At 40.1% G+C, this 20,622-nt stretch overlaps 1 protein-coding gene across 14 annotated transcripts in view; it reads right to left on the reverse strand.

Moving 5' to 3' along the window:
• The window catches only part of snx13 (sorting nexin 13), a 206,626-nt gene that overhangs the window by 165,905 nt on the left and 20,099 nt on the right, over nt 1-20,622 (reverse strand). The window contains exon 1 of one of the 14 annotated variants that reach the window (XM_069913807.1): nt 608-688. The exons of 10 other annotated variants lie outside the window; for them this stretch is intronic. In XM_069913807.1, the coding sequence (XP_069769908.1) occupies nt 608-628 (21 nt within the window). In that variant the 5' untranslated portion in view covers nt 629-688. 3 more of the 14 variants (XM_069913810.1, XM_069913809.1, XM_069913811.1) reach the window with 3 other exon arrangements.

Genomic DNA, 20,622 nt, shown 5'->3' on the forward strand with positions numbered 1-20,622 from the left:
GGCCGCCATCTTGGGACTCTGATCCAAAGGCCTGCAGCCTGCTACTGCGTTTGATGAGTGAACCCTCCACAGCTGCAGCCTCCCATGAGCACTCAAAGTGCTACTTTTGCACTCAACCAAAACATCCCCAAAAACGCTGCTCACCGAAAGACGTTATGTGCTCCAACTGTCTTTAGAAAGTCACTATACAAAGATACACCACTTGCAGCCACCTTCCAGTTCCAGCACCGTGTGCACAGCATGAGAGCAGCCATCTTGGATGCTGCCAACTTCCAGGGGTAACCGTACCGCCACTTTGGCACCAATAAGATCCCAGACCACGAGTCAACACGGGCCAGACTACAAACTGACTCTAGCCTCTGTGATGGTGGAACAAAATTGCCCACATCAACTGTCCTAGTCTATGATGGACACCTCAATAAATGATCAGATGATAAGATGCCTTTTTGATAACAGGAGCAGAGTTTCATCCACCCTGGTATGGTGCAGCATTACTCCCTTAAAGAAAAGCCAGTAAGCTAATAAGGTCACCCTGGATTCAAAGTCTCACTCAACTGATATCTGCTGCTACACCACTGTAACACTGACCGTGCAGGGCATGACTTACAGGGATTTTAAACTCTATCATGCCACAGCTCTGCACAACAGTGCTGCTTGGGTTGGACTTTCATTGCCACCTCAAGAGTGTCACAATGCAATATGACAGTACCCTCTCATCACACCCCCCCCCACCATTGTTGGCAACCTGCAGTTCATTGGCCATCACCCTGCTCCCCAACCACCCCCCACCCCCGCTCCAACCGACAAATTGTCTTACCCCCAACTGTAAACAAGTCACTACATAAAGCAGATGATAGGGTTTATTAAAGATGTTTATTAAACCAGAGGTCCGGTGACTCCTGAATGAGGGGGATCATCGAGTCCAGCACCAGCCTGTGGAGAGCCCAAGTGGTGGTTATCAAGGATGGAGATAAACACAGGATGGTGATTGATTATAGCCTGACTATTATCAACTCCCTCGCATTGTGGGCATGGTCAATCAAATTGCCCAACACTGTGTCTTTTCCACGGATGACATCAGGTCAACCTACCACTAGCTCCCCATCCATCAGGAGGATCGCCAGTACACTGCCTTTGAGGCAGATAGCCACCTCTACCATTTCCTCAGGATCCTCTTCAGGGTTACCAACGATGTCTCCATTTTCCAGAGGGAAATGGACCAGATGGTGGACAAAAATGACCTGCGTGCTGCCTTTGTGATCTGCAGTCACGACCTTCAAGATAATGATGTCAACCTCCAGAAATTCCTAACAGCCCTATGTCTAAACCTCACATACAACAGGGATATGAGTTTTCTGCACTATCCACCTGGCGATCCTTGGCCGTGTTGTGGAGAATGGAGTTATTGGCCCTGACCACACCTCTAGAGCTCCCCTTTCCCCACAGCCTCAAAATCCTGAAAAGGTACCTGGCATTCTTTTCCTGTTATGTCCAGTGAATGCCCAATTATGCGGATAAAGCCCACCCCCTTATCAAGTCTACGTACTTGCCCCTGACAAGAGAGACCTGGGGAGCCTTCAGTCACATAAAAGACATAGCTAAAGTCATAATGTAAGCAGTGGATTAACATGGCCCATTTCAGGTTGAGAATGATGTGTCCAATTTTGCCATGGCTGCTAACCTGAACCAGGCAGGTCCGTCAATGGCTTTCTCCCATACCCTCCAGGGACCTGAAAGCTGACACTCCTCCATCAAGGAGGCGGCTTAGGTAATAGTTGAAGCTGTGTGGCACTGGAGGAATTACCTGGCTGGCAAAAGTTTTACCCTAATGGGCTGTGGCATTTATGTTCAACGATACACAGCAGGTCAAGTTAAAGAATTATACAATTTTGATGTAGAGAATCAAACTCTCTACTGAAACTACAATATTTTGTATCGGCTGAGGAAGCTCAACAAGCTCCCAGACACCCCATCTTGAGGGACATGTGCTAATGCCCAGATAGACTGCCTCAAACCCCTCCACAATTACCTCTGCCACCCCGGTGTCGTGTAATTTTTCCACTTTATCAAATCTCATAATCTTCCATACTCCATCGAGGAGGTCAGAGATACGACCATGGACTACGGATCTAAGCGGAGTACAAAATACACTTCTACCAACCAAATAGGACTCACCTGGTGAAAGCTACACAGTCGTTTGAACACCTGAGTATGGATTTCAAGGGTCCCTTCACTTCCACCAAATGCAATGTGTATTTCCTCACGGACATCGATGAGCATTCATGTTTCCCCTTTGCCATCCCTTGCCCAGACATGACCATCATCACAGGGCATTGCACAAATTGTTCTCTCTATTCGGGTACCCCACATACATCCACAGCGACCTGGGGGTCCTCATTTATGAGTGGCCAGCAGGTATTGACACAACTTGTCAGAGATATCGCCTCCAGTAGGACTACTAGTTATAACCCCAGGGGGAAATGGCCAGGTGGAGAGAGAGAACACCACAGTATGGAAGGGCATCCTCCTTGCCCTCAAGTCTAAGGGGCTGCCTGTCTCTTACTGGCAGAAGGTCCTTTCCAAGGCACTCACGCAATCAGGTTGCTGCTATGTATTGTTACCCATGCTATCCCTCATGAACAAATTTGTTTCCTTCTCTACGAAGTCTACGTCAGGGACCATCTTGCCATCGTGGTTGATGTCCCCAGGGTCAGTCCTGCTATGGAAGCACACGAGGGGGGGGGGGGGGTCATAAAACCAACCAACTTGTCAAAAGGGTCCAGCTCCTCCATGGAAACCCCTAATATGCGTACATGGCCTTCCTAGATGACCGCAAGGAAACTGTTTCTATCGGAGATCTTGCGGGGCACCCAAGGAGCATACCTGCCAAACAAAACTGTCCCCTCCCATGGGCACACACTACATATGATGGCACCCTAGCCCCACCCCCACCTCAGTCACTCCGGTTGAGCCGCCATGTTCCCAGCAGGCACACTACTGGAGGTTCAGGAAGAATCAACAGACCCAGCTGCAGCAAAACTGCTACAAAAGACTCTCTGCTGGTTCCAACAGAAGACCAGGCCACTTTGGACCAACAGCCTCTGACTTTTGTTGACTTTGTTCCCCACATCATCCTGCTGGACCAAAAAAAGAGGTGAATGTGGTGAACTGCTGTACACTCTAATCTGGGTCGGCCCCAATTGCTCCTCCCTTTTGATCTTGTGTAAAGGCTCCAAGACCTCAACCTCTACCCAGAAAGCCTGGGTCACAGCACAGGACGACCTGCAAGTTTATTATAAATAAAAAACCTATGGTTTCATAACTCTAGTCTTTTGAGTTATTGATAGTGTATCAATACTGTAAAAGTTGCCTATGAGTTTTAATAGATAATAAATTATTATAAAAATGGAGCTGCTTGTTTCAACAACCCAGGCACAGGTTTATTTCCCCAGCACATCCTCCTGAAACTATTTTACACTTGACACTGGAGTAACCCATTGGAATGGAAATTAGTGCTTAGTCAACTGGAACTGAAAGATTCATACAATTTTTAATTTTACAAAGTGATAACCTGCCAACTTGGGTGTCAGGTGGGAGAGAGGCTGAAGCATGTTCACATAAGCTGAAAGAAAAAGCAGCGAGAATCCCTCGTATTTCACCAAATTAGAAGCTGCACTTTCTATTGCTTCATGATACTAAAAATTACCAAAAGTGAGGACTCTCAGCTACAGTTATTGCAGTCAAGAGCAAGAACAGATCATTCACCAGCAGATAGACCACAAAAGAGCTGGAGTTAAGGAAATGAACAGAAATTCTCCTTTTCTAGTTCATTTGCAGTTGATCCAGGTGATTGTTGCTATATGCAGTGTTAAGCTCATGGCAAGAATGAGTATCATTTTTGCAGCTATTACATTATTACCTGAAGTTGAGAGATAAAGGCATTTGGCAATAAACAGAAGGGAACTTGGGCATGGTCAGAGAAAGTAAGCAAGGTATTTACAAAGGAGAATCACATGGAGCATAATGTGAAAAGTCCTGTGTTTGCGCATTTTAATATAACAAAAGGTGATGTTGGTTTGTTTGAGGAACATCAAATTGGGTGTCCCTGGGCCTGATGGTATATTTTGCCAGTTATTCAGAGAAGTGAAGAGATTGCTGGGGCCTTCTTAAAGATCTTTGCATCTTGATAGGCAAAAGGAGACGTTCCAGAGGACTGTAGTAGCTAATGTTATACCTCATGGTGTTATTGGGGTGTGTGTGTGTGTGAACTCATCAGTTGATCAAATAAAACATAGGATGAAGCTCAGTTAGTTATGGGCAGAGAAATTGCAGATGAACTTTGGACACATGTGAGGTCTTACATTTTGGAAGTAAAATGCAAGGGAAATCTATTCAGTTAAATATGGGACTCTTAAATGTACAAGAGAGTTTTAGGGATTTAGATGCATAGTTCATTGAAAGTGACCATGCAAGTTGTTAGAGTAGAAAAGCATCTAGCCTGCTTGGCTTCATTGGACAAGGTACGAAGTACAAAATCAAGGAAGTAAAATTGCACCTAACATTTTGATCAGGCAACACTTGGAATACGTTATGCAGTTCACAGCATAAGCATGTAAACAAAGAAGAACTGTAAACCATAGAACACTACAGCAGAAGAAAAAAGGCTATTCAACCATTCTGGTCTGTGCCAACCAATAAAACTAGCTAGTCCCACTGACATGCTCTCATTCCATAACCCTCCAGACACCTCCCATCCACGTATTTATCCAATTTATTTTTAAAACTCAAGACCGAATCTACATTCACCACATCAGATGGCAGCTCATTACACACTCCTACCACTCTGAGTGAAAAGCTTTCCCTTCATGTTCCCCTTATACCTCTCCCCTTTCAGCCTAAAGTTATGACCTCTCGTATTCATCTCCCCAAATCTAAAGTTGAAACATCCTATACCCATCTACACTATAAACCTTTAACAAGTCTCCCTCGTTCTTCTTCATTCTAAGGAATATAGTCATAATCTGTTTAATCTTTCCTGGCAACTCAACTCCTGAAGACCTGGCAACATCTTAGTAAATCTTCTCTGCCTCCTTTCAATCTTATTGATATCTTTCCTGCTGCTGGGTGACCAGAACTGCACACAATCTTCTCAGTGTGGTCTCACCAATGATTTGAATAACTAACATAACATTCCAACTTTTATATTCAATATTTTCATTTATAAAGGCTAAGATTATTTTTTATAACCCTGTCCACATGCAACACCATCTTCAGGGAACAATGTATGTATTCCCAGATCTCTTTGCTCCTCCACACTCCTCAATGGCCTACCTTTTACTGTGTACATCCTACCCAGATTCGCTCTTCTAGTCCAACACCTCACGCTTATCTGTATTAAATTCCATCAGCCAATTACTGGCCCACTTTCTCAGCTGGTCCAGATCCCTCTGCAAGCTTTGAAAATCTTCCTCAAAGTCCACTATGCCTAATATCTTTGTGCCATCAGCAAATTTCCTAATCCAATTCATCACGTTATCATCTCGGTCATTTATATCGATAAACAATAATGGTTCCAACACAGATCCTTGAGGCACTACACTTGATACAGTCTGAGAAGCAACCATTCATCACCACTTTTTTCTTCCACCAAGCCAATTTCAAATCTAGTTGGCCACCTCACCATGTATATCCTAACCTTCTGAACCAACTCCTCATGTTGAATCTTATGAAAGACCTTACTAAACTTCACATAGTCAACATCCACAAATGGAAACATCATCAACCTTCTTGATAACTTCCTCAAAAAACTCTACAAGATTTATTAAACACGACCTACCACACACATATCCATGCTGACTATCCTTTATCAGCTGAAGATGGTCCAAATAACTATATACCCTATCTCTCAGAAATCCTTCAAAAAAATGTACACACCATTGATGTCAGGTTCACTGTCCTATAATTGCCTGGTTTACTCTTGGAGCCCTTCTTAAACAGCGGGACAACATGAGTCACCCTCCAATGCTCCAGCATCTCCCCCAATGACTATGGACATTTTGAATATATCCACCATGGGCCCTGCAATTCCAACATTTGCCTCCCTCAGGTGTGGAGGAATATGAGGAGTCATGTGATGGAGTAGTGATTGATCAAGTAGAACCAGCCCTCTCCAGAGAAAAGGGAAAAAAAAGTTTGAAAAAACAGAGCTCAATAATATAAAATACAGGAAAAGAAAGATAAAGTTACAAACAAGAGCCAGGAGATGGCACCCCCCCAAAAAAAATTAAGTATAACAGAGAAAAGGGAAGAAGGAAAATCACCAGAGAAAAAAGAAGGCAGCCTTACCTGCACATCGGAGCAGGGAGCCACCATGGAGAAGTTGGTGAGTCCCAGGAGGAGTGGTGTCCTCCTGACTAGCGGACTTCAAAAATTACTCTCAGAGCCAAGCAAAGGTGCACAACTGCGCAAGCAAACAAAGTTGAACGCCGGCAGGAGGGGGACTCAGCTGAGGAGCGGTCAGCTGCGGAGCGGCCAGCTGAGAGACGCCCAGCATCGGGGCGTTCGACTGGCGAAGCATGCAGGAAAGAATAACAGAAAACCGATGAGAAAGGGAACGAGGAGGTTGAAGGTGAATGGCGATGGGATGCCCTGCAGCAAGAGGTCCAGCAGCGTGAAGCCCATCAAGGACACAGAAGCAGCTCATCAGAGAGAGATGAAGATGCACAGATACAAAGGGAAGACGACAGACATAAATACAGACACAGAAGAGGAAGAACCAAGATCTTCACAGGAAAGAAGGTAAAATAGAAGGACAAAATTTAGATAAAGCCTTGTTTGAAGAATAAATGAGGTCATTAAAAGAATGGCTATCATTAGAATTTAGTTCAATCATAAGAAAAATGAAAGGCTGAAGACAAAATGCAAAGCTTAGAGTTGATCATGACTGAAATAAGGAAAAGCGTAGAAAATGTGGAGGAATGAGAAGCTGCAGTAGAAGTGGAGATAGATGATTTAAGAGGGAAGTTAGAAGAAAGTGAAAAAAAATTAAGGAGACTGTCATGATAATGAATATGTATGAGATGTACCGGAAGTCACGTGGTATGAGAGATGGTGAAGCATGCAGGAAAGAATGACCAAGAATCATTGCCTATGCCAGCAGATCGTTATCAGATGTGGAAAGAAGATACTCTCAGACAGAGAAAGAAGCACTCGGACTTGTATGGGCCTGTGAGAGTTTCCATGCATATTTATACGGCATTGAATTTGAACTCATCACAGATCATAAGCCATTAGAGGTGATCTATGCACCTAGATCCAAACCATGTGCCAGAATAGAGAGATGGGTACTCAGACTACAACCCTACAAATATAAAGTAATCCACATTGCAGGGAAAACAAACATTGCTGATCCGCTGTCCAGATTGGTGAAGGATGGTGGTCCACAATCCAAGTCAGAATTGGGAATAGAAATAGAGAGCTTTGTACGCTTCGTAGCTAGTCAGGCGACACCAAAAGCTGTGACTACGAAGGAAGTCGAGAGAGAATCCGAACGTGATCCAGAACTCAGGGAAGTAAGAGAATGCATACAGAGTGGACAATGAGACAAGTGTACTCACAAGGCTTACATTCCCATTAGAGTCGAACTTTGTTGCATCGGACAGTGTGTATTAAGAGGTTGCAGATTGGTGATTCCACAAAGATTGAGACCGAAGATCGTGTCCTTAGAGCATGAAGGACACCTAGGTATTGTTGGTACTAAGCAAAACCTCAGAACCAAGGTATGGTGGCCAGGTTGTGATAAAGATGCCAAGAAATTTGTTAAAACTTGTCACGGATGTCTAATCACAAGTAGGAGTAATCCGCCAGAACCGATCCAGAGTACGCAACTCCCGACAGGACCATGGATCGACGTAGCTGTTGATTTTCTTGGACCTTTACCGACGGGTGAATCAATTATGATAGTGATAGATTACTACAGCAGATACTATGAGTACGTGGTGTTGAAGTCCACAACCACTGAAAAAAAACAATACAAGCGTTAGCAGAGATATTCGCAAGATATGGACTACCTGTTACATTATACTCTGAAAATGGTCCACAATTCACTTCAGAGACATTTGCGGAATACATGAGGACCACAGGTATCCACCATCATAAAGTAACTCCGAAATTGCCGCAAGCCAACGGAGAAGTAGAGAGACAAAATCAGTCCATTGAAAAACGATTGAGGATTGCACACGCAGAAGGACAAAATTGGCGAGAAGCATTGCTATCTTATGTGGCTGTCTATCGAGCAACGCCTCATGCAACCACTGGAAAAAGTCCTGCAGAAGCATTTTTTGGGAGAAAAATCCGCACAAAAATGCCAGAAATAAAGGAAATCCGAGACGACCAGGAGATGAGGGACCACGATGCTGAAAAGAAAGGTGCAGCAAAGCTGTACACAGATTCAAAACGTGGAGCCAAGTACTCAGACATCATGCCAGGAGATAATGTTCTAGTGAGGCATGAAACTGGTGGTAAGCTAGACACACCTTATTACCATCAACCCTATACTGTCATATCCAGAAGTGGCAGTATGGTGACAGTCAAGTCTCCGACTAGAGTCCTGTATAAGAGAAATGTATCAGGTGTAAAAAGGTACCAGTCCAGAGATACATCGAGCGAAGAGGTTGAAAGGCCAATACGAGATGCTGAAACTGAGAGACCTGATGATGTTCCACAGGCAGTTACCAGCACTCCTGATGAAGTGACTAGAGCACCAGAAACACCCGAAGCCGTGGCGAGCAGTATTTCCGACGCTGAGAGTGAACAACCGAGAAGCGACGACAATATCGCAGGCAGGCCGAAACGAAACCGGAAAGTGCCCAAATGTAGTTGAGTTATAGTATTACCATTGAAATGGTGCAGCCGAGATAGGTAAACTGGTTGACCGTTTTGAGTTTTGTGTGCCCGATGGAGATGTGGGGGGGCTGGTAGTCATGGTGGGGAGCTGGCTGATGGAGGACCTCAGTTTTCTTCAGGCTGACTTCCAGGCCAAACATTTTGGCAGTTTCCGCAAAACAGGACATCAAGCTGGCTCTCAATGAGTACCCATTTCTCTATTCTGGCACATGGTTTGGATCTAGGTGCATAGATCACCTCTAATGGCTTATGATCTGTGATGAGTTCAAATTCAATGCCGTATAAATATGCATGGAAACTCTCACAGGCCCATACAAGTCCGAGTGCTTCTTTCTCTGTCTGAGAGTATCTTCTTTCCACATCTGATAACGATCTGCTGGCATAGGCAATGATTCTTGGTCATTCTTCTGTCGCTTCTTAACAGAAGTTTCTTCTGTTAAGAAAGATATTTCTGTCGTTAAAACTGATGTTAATAGATGCTTGAATATGGTGGATACGGTTCAAGACAATTTTAAGAAAGTGAAAGGTGCCTTTCAAGTTTGTAAAGAACAAGTAGATTGTAACAAAGAAAAAAATAGAAAAAGTGAAAGATTCTTTTCTTGGATGGGAAATTCAGAAGGACGACTTATTGAAGAAGATAGATTCTTTGGTAAATCAAAGCCACTGGAATAATGTTAAAATAGTGGGAATTCCCCAAAGGAATTGAGGGTTTGGATCCAATAAAAACATTTTAAAAAGTGGATCCCTGAAGCACTGGGATTGGAATTTTTTCCAGAAGGTTTGGAATTAGATAGGGCACATAGGGCCTTAAGAAGTAAACCATATCCCGGTCAACCTCCATGAGCTGTTTTGATCCGTTGTTTACAGAACCAAGATAGGGAAGCTATTTTGAGAGTAGCAGTCCAAAATGCACGTAGATATCAGTCTCCGGTGATGGTACAGGGAAATAAGGTTTTTTCCTATCTGGATTTAAGTCAAGAAATTATTAAAAGGTGTAAAGAATTCAATTCTGCTAAAGCAGTGCTTTGGAGGAAGGGTTATAAGTTTTCTTTTAGATACCCTGCAGTTTTGAAGATCTTTTATGGTAATTTCCAATCACAGTTTTTTGAGTGATCGTGATGCTTTAATTTTTGCCAATTCTTTGCCAGACAGGGCTACTGAAAGGCATTCTTCACCTAAGAGGAAGGCACCTGATAAGAAGAATGGAAATGGGAATGGGAAGATAAATAGGTCAAAGAGCTTGATTGATATTGATGTTCTGGAACAAGCTTTGGGATTGAATGCATTGGGGCTGTGAGGTGACTTAGACTTATAATTTTAAGTCCAGTGGGGGGGGGGGGGGGGCGGAATGGAGGTCGCTGAAGCTTTCGGAAGACGTCTGCCACCTCTGGGGGGGGGGTGGGGGGAAATTTTATTTCTTTCCACACCCAGTTAAATGGGGTTACTACTTTTGTAGTTTCCTTTTAAAAAAAATTATTTGTGCAAGTTTTACTTTGTTTAGAGAAGGGTTTAGTGGTTGTTTAATTTAGAGGTTACTTAGCAAAGGGATCTTCAATTTTTTTTTATTGGAGAGGGATTTTTTTGCAGATAGAAGGAATAGAAAGAGGGTTTTTAAATTTTGTTTCTATGTTATTGTGATAACAATGTCTAGTTTGAATTTTGCATCATTTAATGTGCAGAGTTTAAATAACCTGATTAAGCCAAAACATGTTTTAGCCTATATAAAAAAAGATGAAAGTCAATATTGTTTTTTTTACAAGAAACTCATTTAACTGAAAGAGAACATTTGAAATTGAAGAGGGATTGGGTCGGTCATATATTTTCAGCTTTTAATTCGAAAGCAAGAGGAGGGGCGATATTGGTTCATAAGAAAATATCATGAACTTGAATCTTTGGTGGAATCAGCTGGCAGAATTTTAATGATTAATTGTAAATTGTTTGCTGAAGCATGGACTTTGTTGAATGCGTATGCATTTAATGTTGATGATGAACAATTTGTGTCTGAAGCTTTTTTAACTTTAAATCAAGCAAAAGAAAATATTTTGACTGGGGGAGATTTTAATTATGTAATAGATCCATTATTGAATAAAGCTCCAAAAATTGTGAAAATAATCAAAAGCAACAGTTGATGAAAGACTTAAATTTGATAGAGGTTGGAGAAGGTTAAACCCGACTAAGAAAGATTTTTCATTTTATTCCTCGCATCATGATTCATTCTCAAGGATTTATTTTTTTTTGGCATCAGCACATTTGCAATCACGTTTTATTCAAGCTGAATATAAGAGTAGAATAATTTCTGATCATTCATTGTTATTCATTTCTTGTGTTGGGCAGGAAGTTATTCAATCAATTTTTCGATGGAGGTTTAATGGAATGTTATTGAAAAAAACCTGAATTTGTAAAATTCATTAAGGATCAAATTGTTTCCTTTTTAGATTTGAATAGGAATACAGATCCAAGTAATTTTACTGTATGAGATGCTTTGAAGGAGTTTTCACGTGGTCAAATTATTAGTTATGCATCAAAGGAAAAGAAGAAATTTTTGGCAGAGACTCAGTCATTGGAAAAACATAGCTGATTTGGAAAAAAGAATTTCAGAGGAATTGTACAGAGGATAATAAGGCAGTTTTGACTAAATTGAAGTTACAATATAATACATTACAAACATATCAATTTGAATGTTTGATTCAAAGATCTAAACAACGTTATTATGAGTTAGGGGACAGAGCCCATAAAGTTTTGGTGTGGGAATTGAAAACAGAACAAGCATCAAGAACTATTAACGCTGTGAGGAAAGATAACTCAGTTACTTTATAAACCTCAGGAAATCAATGACCAATTTTTATCATTTTATCAGAAATAATATGCTTCTGAGGGAGTTAGAGAAGATGGTTCCATTTAATCTTTTTTGTCAGAATTAAACTTGCCAATATTAGGGGAAGATGTGAGGAAACTAGATTCTCCTTTTACAGATTTAGAAATAAGATGTTATTCAACAAATGCCTAATGGGAAGTCTCCAGGAGATGATGGGTTCACTGTTGAATTTTATAAAGTTTTTTTTAATGATAATCTGTCCTCTTCATTTATGGACGTTCTTCACCAGGTAACCCAGAAACAAGTTTACCAGATTCGCCTTTGGAAGACTACACAAAAGAGTCTGGAAAAACAACCAACTGAAAAACCTCACAAAGATAAGCGTATACAGAGCCGTTGTCACACCCACACTCCTGTTCGGATCCAAATCATGGGTCCTCTACCGGCATCACCTATGGCTCCTAGAACGCTTCCACTAGTGTTGTCTCCGCTCCATCCTCAACATTCATTGGAGCGACTTCATCCCTAACATTTAAGTACTCGAGATGGCAGAGGCCGACAGCATCGAATCCACGATGTTGAAGATCCAACTGCGCTGGGTAGGTCACGTCTCCAGAATGGAGGACCATCCCCTTCCCAAGATAGTGTTATATGGTGAGCTCTCCGCTGGCCATCATGTCAGAGGTGCACCAAAGAGGTACAAGGACTGCCTAAAATCTCTTGGTGCCTGCCACATTGACCACCACCAGTGGGCTGATATCGCCTCAAACCGTGCATCTTGGCGCCTCACAGTTCGGCGGGCAGCAACCTCCTTTGAAGAAGACCGCAGAGCCCACCTCACTGACAAAAGACAAAGGAGGAAAAACCCAATACCCAACCCCAACCAACAAATTTTCCCCTGCAACCGCTGCAACTGTGTCTGCCTGTCCCACATCAGACTTGTCAGCCACAAACGAGCCTGCAGCTGACGTGGACATTTACCCCCTCCATAAATCTTCGTCCGCGAAGCCAAGCCAAAGAAGAAGTTATACCAAAAAAAAAAAAAAAGACCCTTTGAAGGTAGCTTCATATCGGTCCATTTCTTCATTTAAATGTTTTATAAAATAAGAATGAAATTATTGACGAATAGACTTGCTAAGTATTGACCACAATTGGTACATGCTGATCAGGCTGGTTTTATTAAAAATAGATATGCTTCTGATAGTATTCTTAGAGTGATTTCATTGATCAAAGCTTTGTGTCAGCAACCTAACCTACCAATGGCAGTTGCATTAGATGCTGAAAAAGCTTTTGATAGGGTCGAATGGAATTTTTTTATTTAAAGTCTTGGAGAAATACGTTTGGACCCCATTTTTTTTTTTTTTTTTTTTTTAAAATCAGTTGGGTGAAGGCATTATATAATCCTGTAGCTAGGGTGGCGACAAATGGTCAAATCTCTTCTTTCTTTAAATTATTGCGTTCAACTTGTCAAGGTTGTCCTCTATCGCCAGCTCTATTTGCTTTGGTCATCGAACCGTTAGCTCAAGCTATTAGGCAGAATGAGAATATTAGAGGCATAAGGATAGTAGATGATGAATACAAGATTAATCTATTTGCTGATGATGTTTTGATATATTTAACTAATCCAGAACAATCTTCAATTTACTTGCAAGAATGTTTAGAACAATATGGTAAATTATCAGGATATAAAATGAACTGGGATAAAAGTGAAATATCACCAATTTCTGAAGGAAACTATGACCAGTGTAAACAAATTACTAAATTCTGTTGGACTGATAAAATTAAGTATTTAGGGATCATGATTGATGTAAATATTCAATCATTGTATAATTTAAATTATGTACTGTTAATGAGAAAGATTAAATTTGATTTGATTAAATGCAAGGATTTACCTTTGTCATTAATAGGTCGAGTAAATTGTATTAAGATGAACAACTTTCCATGAATTCAGTATATTTTTCCAATCGATTCCTTGTTCACTTTCAAAATCATTTTTTTCAAGATTTAAATAAAGTAATTTGAGAATTTTTATGGAAGGGAAAATTAGCTAAATAGCGATACATAAATTGACTTGGAAATATGCTTTGGAAGGTTTGCAATTACCCCATTTTCAAATTTATTATGAAGCAACTCAATTAAGATTTATTAATTGTATATGTTTTGTGCCCCCCTAGTTGGACTAGGGTAGAATTGGCTGGTATATTGGAACCTTGTCCCCATCAATTTGTATTTAAATGGAATTCTGTTTTATTAGAGTTACAATGTACCGATTTTGAAATATTTGTTAGGGATTTGGACCAAAAGAAATTTATTAATAGGCTCAAAAGGTAAAATATCGGTTCAGGTCCCAATATATCAATATAAATGGATTCCTTTTTCATTGTAATTTTTATCATTTAATCAACCTAGAGAGAAATTTGGGATTTCAGTGAATTCTTTGTTTGTTTATTATCAAATTAGAGCATTAGTGCAAGATAATTTTGGAAGAGAAATTATAATTCCTAAGTTAACAAAATTTGAGTTTACGATTTCTCATTTTTCAGAAAAGGGTTTGATTTCAGAGATGTAGGGGTTGTTATAACATACTATGGATAAAATAAATTTAGATAAATCCAGGATTAAATGGGAAAATTATTAAATTTGTGATATTAATCAGGCCGACTGGGAGATTATGTGTTTTGATGATGTGAATAAATTGTTTAATGTAAGATTATAGTATAATTAATTATAATATTTTGCATCAGTTATATTTAACAACCGAGAAATTGAGAAAATACAGATTTATTAATTTTGAGTCGTGTTTTAGATGTGGATCATGTGTTGGAACATTTTTACAGTTGGCTTTGTGATAAAGTTCAATCATTTTGCTATAAAATTAGGGATTTTCTCCAAAATTTGTTTAAAATTCAATTTTTATTAGATCCTAAAAAAATTTTGTTGGGTTATATTGTTCCATTTATGGACTTGGGGTTAGCTAAGTTTCAGACAGCATTTTTACATTTAACATTGGTGGTAGCACACAAATGTGTTGCGACTTCCTGGAAAGACGAAGTTTAGATAAATATAAATTGTTGGCATAATGAGTTAAGGTCCTGTATTTATATGGAGAAAATAACATAACTTGCATGATAATTATGATTTTTTTTTTGTTAAGATGTGGTTGTCTTTTTGAAATGTATGAATTTAGTAATATCTTAAACTGCTATATATTTTTTTTAATGCTTCCCTTGTGGGGTCTGTTGAAGTTGGGGGGAGGGGTGGGTTAGTTGTATATTATGGATTTTTATATTATGGATTTTGTAAAAATTTTTGTTTTGAAAATATTAAATAAAGTGGTTTTTTTTTAAAAAGATATACGACAAGAGAGAATATACTAGAAAAGGCAAGGGATAAAGTTAGAGAAGACAATAAGCCGTTGGAATATAAAGGGACAAAAAATATATTTTTTACCCGGACACAAGTTTTGAACTTTTAAAGAAGAGGAAGGAATTCAATATAGCAGAAACAATCTTGTGGAAGAAAGGTTATAACTTTATATTAAGACATCCAGCAGTACTCAAAGTATTTATTCCTGGGAAACAGAATAGGCTGTTCTCAGGCCCAAAAAAAAGCCCAAGAATTTGCTGAACGTTTGCAGGACAGAAGAAGAGAGGAGGAGTGACAAGAAGAAAGACGAGAGAGAGAGAGAGAGAGAGAGAGAGAGGAGGAGTGACAAGAAGGAAGATGAGAGCACGAGAGCGCTAGATATCTCTATCTCTATCTCTATCTCTATCTCTATCTCTATCTCTATCTCTATCTCTATCTCTATCTCTATCTCTATCTCTATATCTATCTCTATATCTATCTCTATATCTATCTCTATATAGATAGATATATAGATAGAAAGAAAAGAGAAGGGGAAGATAACTTTTATATGTATAGGAAAGTAGTGTTCTCGGGGAGGTCTAGGGGTGGGAAGATAACAGTCACTGCAAAATCAGTTGACGCTTGCAGATAAGTTCGCAAACCGAATGGAAAGGGGAGTTGTGGTTGCCCGACAATGGGTAATACAATGAGGGGGTGGCTCATTTGGGGTTAAAGGGTTATTGGTTGTGGGGATTGTTGGGGTTTTTCAGGTTTTAAGTGCATTGTCATATATTGAGATTAAAAAGGAAAACCAAGAACAGTAATGGAAAAAAGGGGATGGAGGTGGCGAGGAGGCAGAAAAGAAGTGAAAACAAAGATATAAGTTGAACTATATGACTATAAACAATAATGGAATACATAACCAAATTAAAAGGAAGAGGCTACTAAATTTACTGAAAAAGGAAAAAGTAGATTATAGCATTTGTGCAGGAAACGTATCTAACTGAGGTGGAAAATAGCAAATTGATGCGAGATTGGGTAGAACACAGTGGCAGCATCATACAATTCAAAAGCTAGAGGTGTAGCATATTAGTTAACAAAAATGTACCAATCAAGATGGTAAAGTGTCAGATATATTCTGAATTTTGGAATTTGCTCAATATATACACACCTAATGATGAGGGTCAAAAGATTATACAAGATTTTTTTTGAAGATTGCAGATACGCAGAAATATATTGATCGGAGGGGATTTTAACCTTAATTTTGATCCAGTGTTGGATAAAAATGGAAAAAGAATAAAGTAACCAAATTTAAATCAATGAAGGAAATGAAATTTATGGATATATGGCGGAAGCAGCACCCAAAAGAGAAGGAATATACATATTACTCGAGTAGGCATAAAACATACTCAAGGATTGATATGTTTTTGTTGTTGGCTCATATTCAATGGAGAGTCAGGAAAACTGAATACAAAGCTAGACTACTTTCAGATCATTCGCCCCTGCTATTACCAATAGAACTGGAGGACATCTCACCAAGAACATATAGATGGAGGTTAACCCCCATGATACTTAAAAGGCAGGAATTTAGAGAGTTTATTGAATGTCAAATTAAAACATTTTTGAAATAAACACAGAATCAGTTAAAGATAAATTTATACTATGGGATGCAATGAAAGCCTTCATTAGAGGGCAGATAATAAGCTATGTAACTAAGATGAAAAAGGAATATAATCAGGAAATAGAGCAGCTGGAAAGGGAGATAGAAAGTTCAGAAAAGGAACTAGTGAAGAGGGATGATATAAAGAAAAAGAGAAATGGCAGACAAAAAATAAAATATTAAACATTACAAACATACAAGGTAGAGAAGAACAATGAAAACAAAGCAAAAATATTATGAATTGGGAGAAAAAAAACAAAATATTGGCTTGGCAACTTTAAACAGAGCAAGCTAAAAGAACTGTACTGGTGTCAAGGAAAAGGGACAAACAAATTATATATAACCCAACAGAGATTAATTAAAACTTTAAGGAATTTTATGAACAACTATACCAAACTGAGAATGAAGAGAAAAATGATAAAAATAGAAGAATTTTTAGCTAAAATTGAACTGCCAAAATTGCAAGTAGAGGATCAAAGCAAACTGACAAAACCGTTCGAGATAGAGGAAGTACACAATATATTAAAAAAGTTGCCGAACAATAAAACACCAGGAGAGGATGGATTTCTAATAGAACTTTATAAAACAAAGTTATTAATTCCTCCTCTCCTGGAAGTAATGAATCAGATAGAAGAAACACAAAACTTACCAGATTCATGCAAGACAGCAATAATGACAGTAATACCCAAGACGGGGAAGGATCTATCAACACCAGCATCATATAGACCAATATAATTACTTAACTCAGATTATAAGATAATAGCAAAATGATTAGCATACAGATTGGTCAACTGTGTGCCAAAAATAGTAAAGCAAGATAAAACTGGATTTGTCAAGAAAAGATGAACAGCAGACAATGTCTGTAAATTTATTAATTTAATTCATATAGCTCAAGGGAATAAAAAAACAACCGTGGCAGTTGCTTTAGATGCAGGAAAAGCCTGTGACAGGGTAGAGTGGAAATACTTAAAGTGTTACAGAAATTCAATCTGCCAGAAAAATATATCAACTGGATTAGAGTATTATATAATGGATCATTGGCAAAGGTAGTGGTAAAAGGTGTTTGAGAGTTTAATTGCTTCATTGGTGGAGGAACAAAAGAGGTAGACTTGATCACCTTTGGAGCCTGCAGTTGCCATTTTTCAACATGAGGACTTGAGTTGTGCCAATCAAAGTCAAAGAAGCCATTATGAGGCTGAAAAATAAGGACGAAACTGTCAGATACATCACTCAAACGTTAGGATTACAAAAATCAACTGTTCAGAACATAATTAAAAAGAAATTGCACACAACTGAGTTCAGTAATTGTAAAGTGACTGGTATTCCAAGGAAGCCCTCCACAGCTGGTGACAAAAGAATTCTTATCATAATGAAGAAAAATCCCCAAATGCAGGTCTGAAGCATCAGAAACACTTCAGGAGGCAGGTGTGAATATGTCAATGACTACTGAAAACTGAAGACCATGAACAGAAATACAGAACCTACAGTGCAAAATGCCAACCACAGAAAGGATAGCCAGATTGCAGTTTGCTTAGAAGTATTTCAAAGAGCCTGCAGAATTCAGGAAAAGGGTATTGTGGACAGAGGAGGCCAAGATTAACTTGTATTAGAGTGATGGTAAAAAACAAAGTACTGAGGTGTAAATAAACTGCCCAATATTCAAAGCATGCCATCTTTGCAACAGTTTGTTTACATCTTGCAGTCTAGCTTCTGCATTTCTATTTATGAAGACTTCTGCAGACAGAAGTCATTGACACATCCACACCTGGCTCCTGAAGAGCATTTCTGATCAGTCGGACATTATGTTTGGGGATTTTTCTTCATGTGATGAGAATTCTTCAGTCACCAGCACTGGAGGTCTTCCTTGGAATATCAGCCCCTTTGCAAGTACCAAGCTCAGTAGCACATTCTTTCTTAATAATGTTCCAAACTGCTGATTTGGATAATCCTAAAGTTTGGGCAATATTTTGTTCATGTTTTTCCAGCCTCATTCGGCTTCTTTTCAGGTGCATTTTCTGCCAAGAATGCACCTGCAGAAGCGGATTCAGATGTGTGGAATGGTTATTCAGGTGGCAATGTTGAAAGCGCAGCGCTGGCCATCTGAAAGGGACAGCTTCATGGGAGGCGCCTCGGACTGCAGTCTGGCTCCTGTCCCTTCGGGCTGTCAAGGTTGGGGTGGCTGACTGTCAGAGCTGGGCAGCTGGCACGGGATGTCCCCACACTGATCCCACTGCCCCATGCTCTCCCCACACCCCTGCATCAGCCCACACACTGTCTCGCTCTGGGGGGCAGGGGCAGTGGGGAGGGGGGCTATCAGGCGCTCGCCAGCTGCTGCTGCATTCAGGTGCCGGGGGTGACCTCGGTGCCCCAGTGATTATCCCACCCAGAGGAGGATTACAAAGTTTGCCTTGCAAGCGCCTCCTGCGCTTTCAAGCGGCCTCCCAACAGCCGCATATGGGCATAATATGTGCCTTTATCAGGGGATTTTCCCTACCCGAAAGTGCCTTTTGACTTTAATTGGCACAACTCTGGTCCTCATGTTAAAAAAGGACAACTACAGACTCCAAAGGTGAGCAAAAGCTTAGAAGCAACCCTAGCTCTCTTATACCTGCACCAATGCAGCAATTAAACATACCTTATTATTCACAAACACCAATGAAGCCAAAGGTCCCAAACATTATGGTGCCCTAAAATAAGGGAACTATGTATAAAAAGTGCTGCAGTTTCCACATAGTCAAACCAAAACATCTACAAATAACCTAGAATAAACTGTGGAATGTCCAATTTAATCACTTGTGAATTGCTTAATTATACATTTAAAGCTGTGGAGCGCAGGGCAAATTAAGGAAAACAGTGTAGCGGCTACTTCGGTAGAGCTACTAAATCAATGCGCACACACACAAACCAGGTTAGTCAACACAAGACTGATTTATTCAAACTTTACAGCTTCTTTTATATACTGCATGTCCTGGGCTCCACGGGACAAGGTAGGAAGTCACGAGTTTGCTGCCACTCCACGGAACCAGCACGTTTAAATTAAGCCATGTGAGTGTCCCGCGCCTTCCATCAGGAGACTCAGCAGATCAACGTGTCATTCCTCGGCACGCAGTAGCCCTCATGTGCAGTCCATTAGGTGAGTACTCAGCTGTCCGTTTTATGGTTCCACACACTTGCAGAACAACGCCAGCGATATTTTGCGATACCGTGCTGTGTGTCCGCTCGACCTCCACAACAGTGACTTTGTCGAAAACATTATGAAGTGCACTGTATATTTTATATATTGCATTAAATCTGATTGATTCACTTAAAATTGCAGTCAGATTTTAAAGATTTCTGCAAATAGCCCTCATTAGTGATTGAGTTTGAGCCACTCCACAACAAGACAGGGGGTATACAAATCCATATACACAACATCCACTACATTCTTTTGATCAGATTCTTGATACCTCAAAGTTTGTAAATATCTTTATGAACAGACAGTGTAATTGTGTTAGTCTTTTTCAATATCAAGTATAAAATAAAAAGGTAAGAGGTAACTAGTTTCTGCTTCAATATTTTTAATTGAACAAGGGCGTCGCGAGCGACCCAGGGCGTGAGCGACTCAGGGCGCGAGTGTCGAGCTTGAGGCTTTGGCGAGCATATGCAGAGGACATGAATTTACTGTAACTTTATTAAGTGCAGCCAACTTCACTTCTGAAAGAATATGAAGTACTGGAGTGAGATGAACCAAGGATCATCTGGGAGGATGAGCAGGTGATAGATAAGACTTTTGAGCAGGGGTTACACCCAGAGTACAAAATTCACCTGGTAGATGGGTGAACAACAAGAGACAAGGGGAGAAAGAAGTCAGTGCAGGTTCACTTTGTGGACATTCACCTCAGTAAAAAGTATACTCCAT

Source organism: Narcine bancroftii, chromosome 1, assembly GCF_036971445.1.
Source record: "Narcine bancroftii isolate sNarBan1 chromosome 1, sNarBan1.hap1, whole genome shotgun sequence".
Classification (NCBI taxonomy): Eukaryota; Metazoa; Chordata; class Chondrichthyes; order Torpediniformes; family Narcinidae; genus Narcine; species Narcine bancroftii.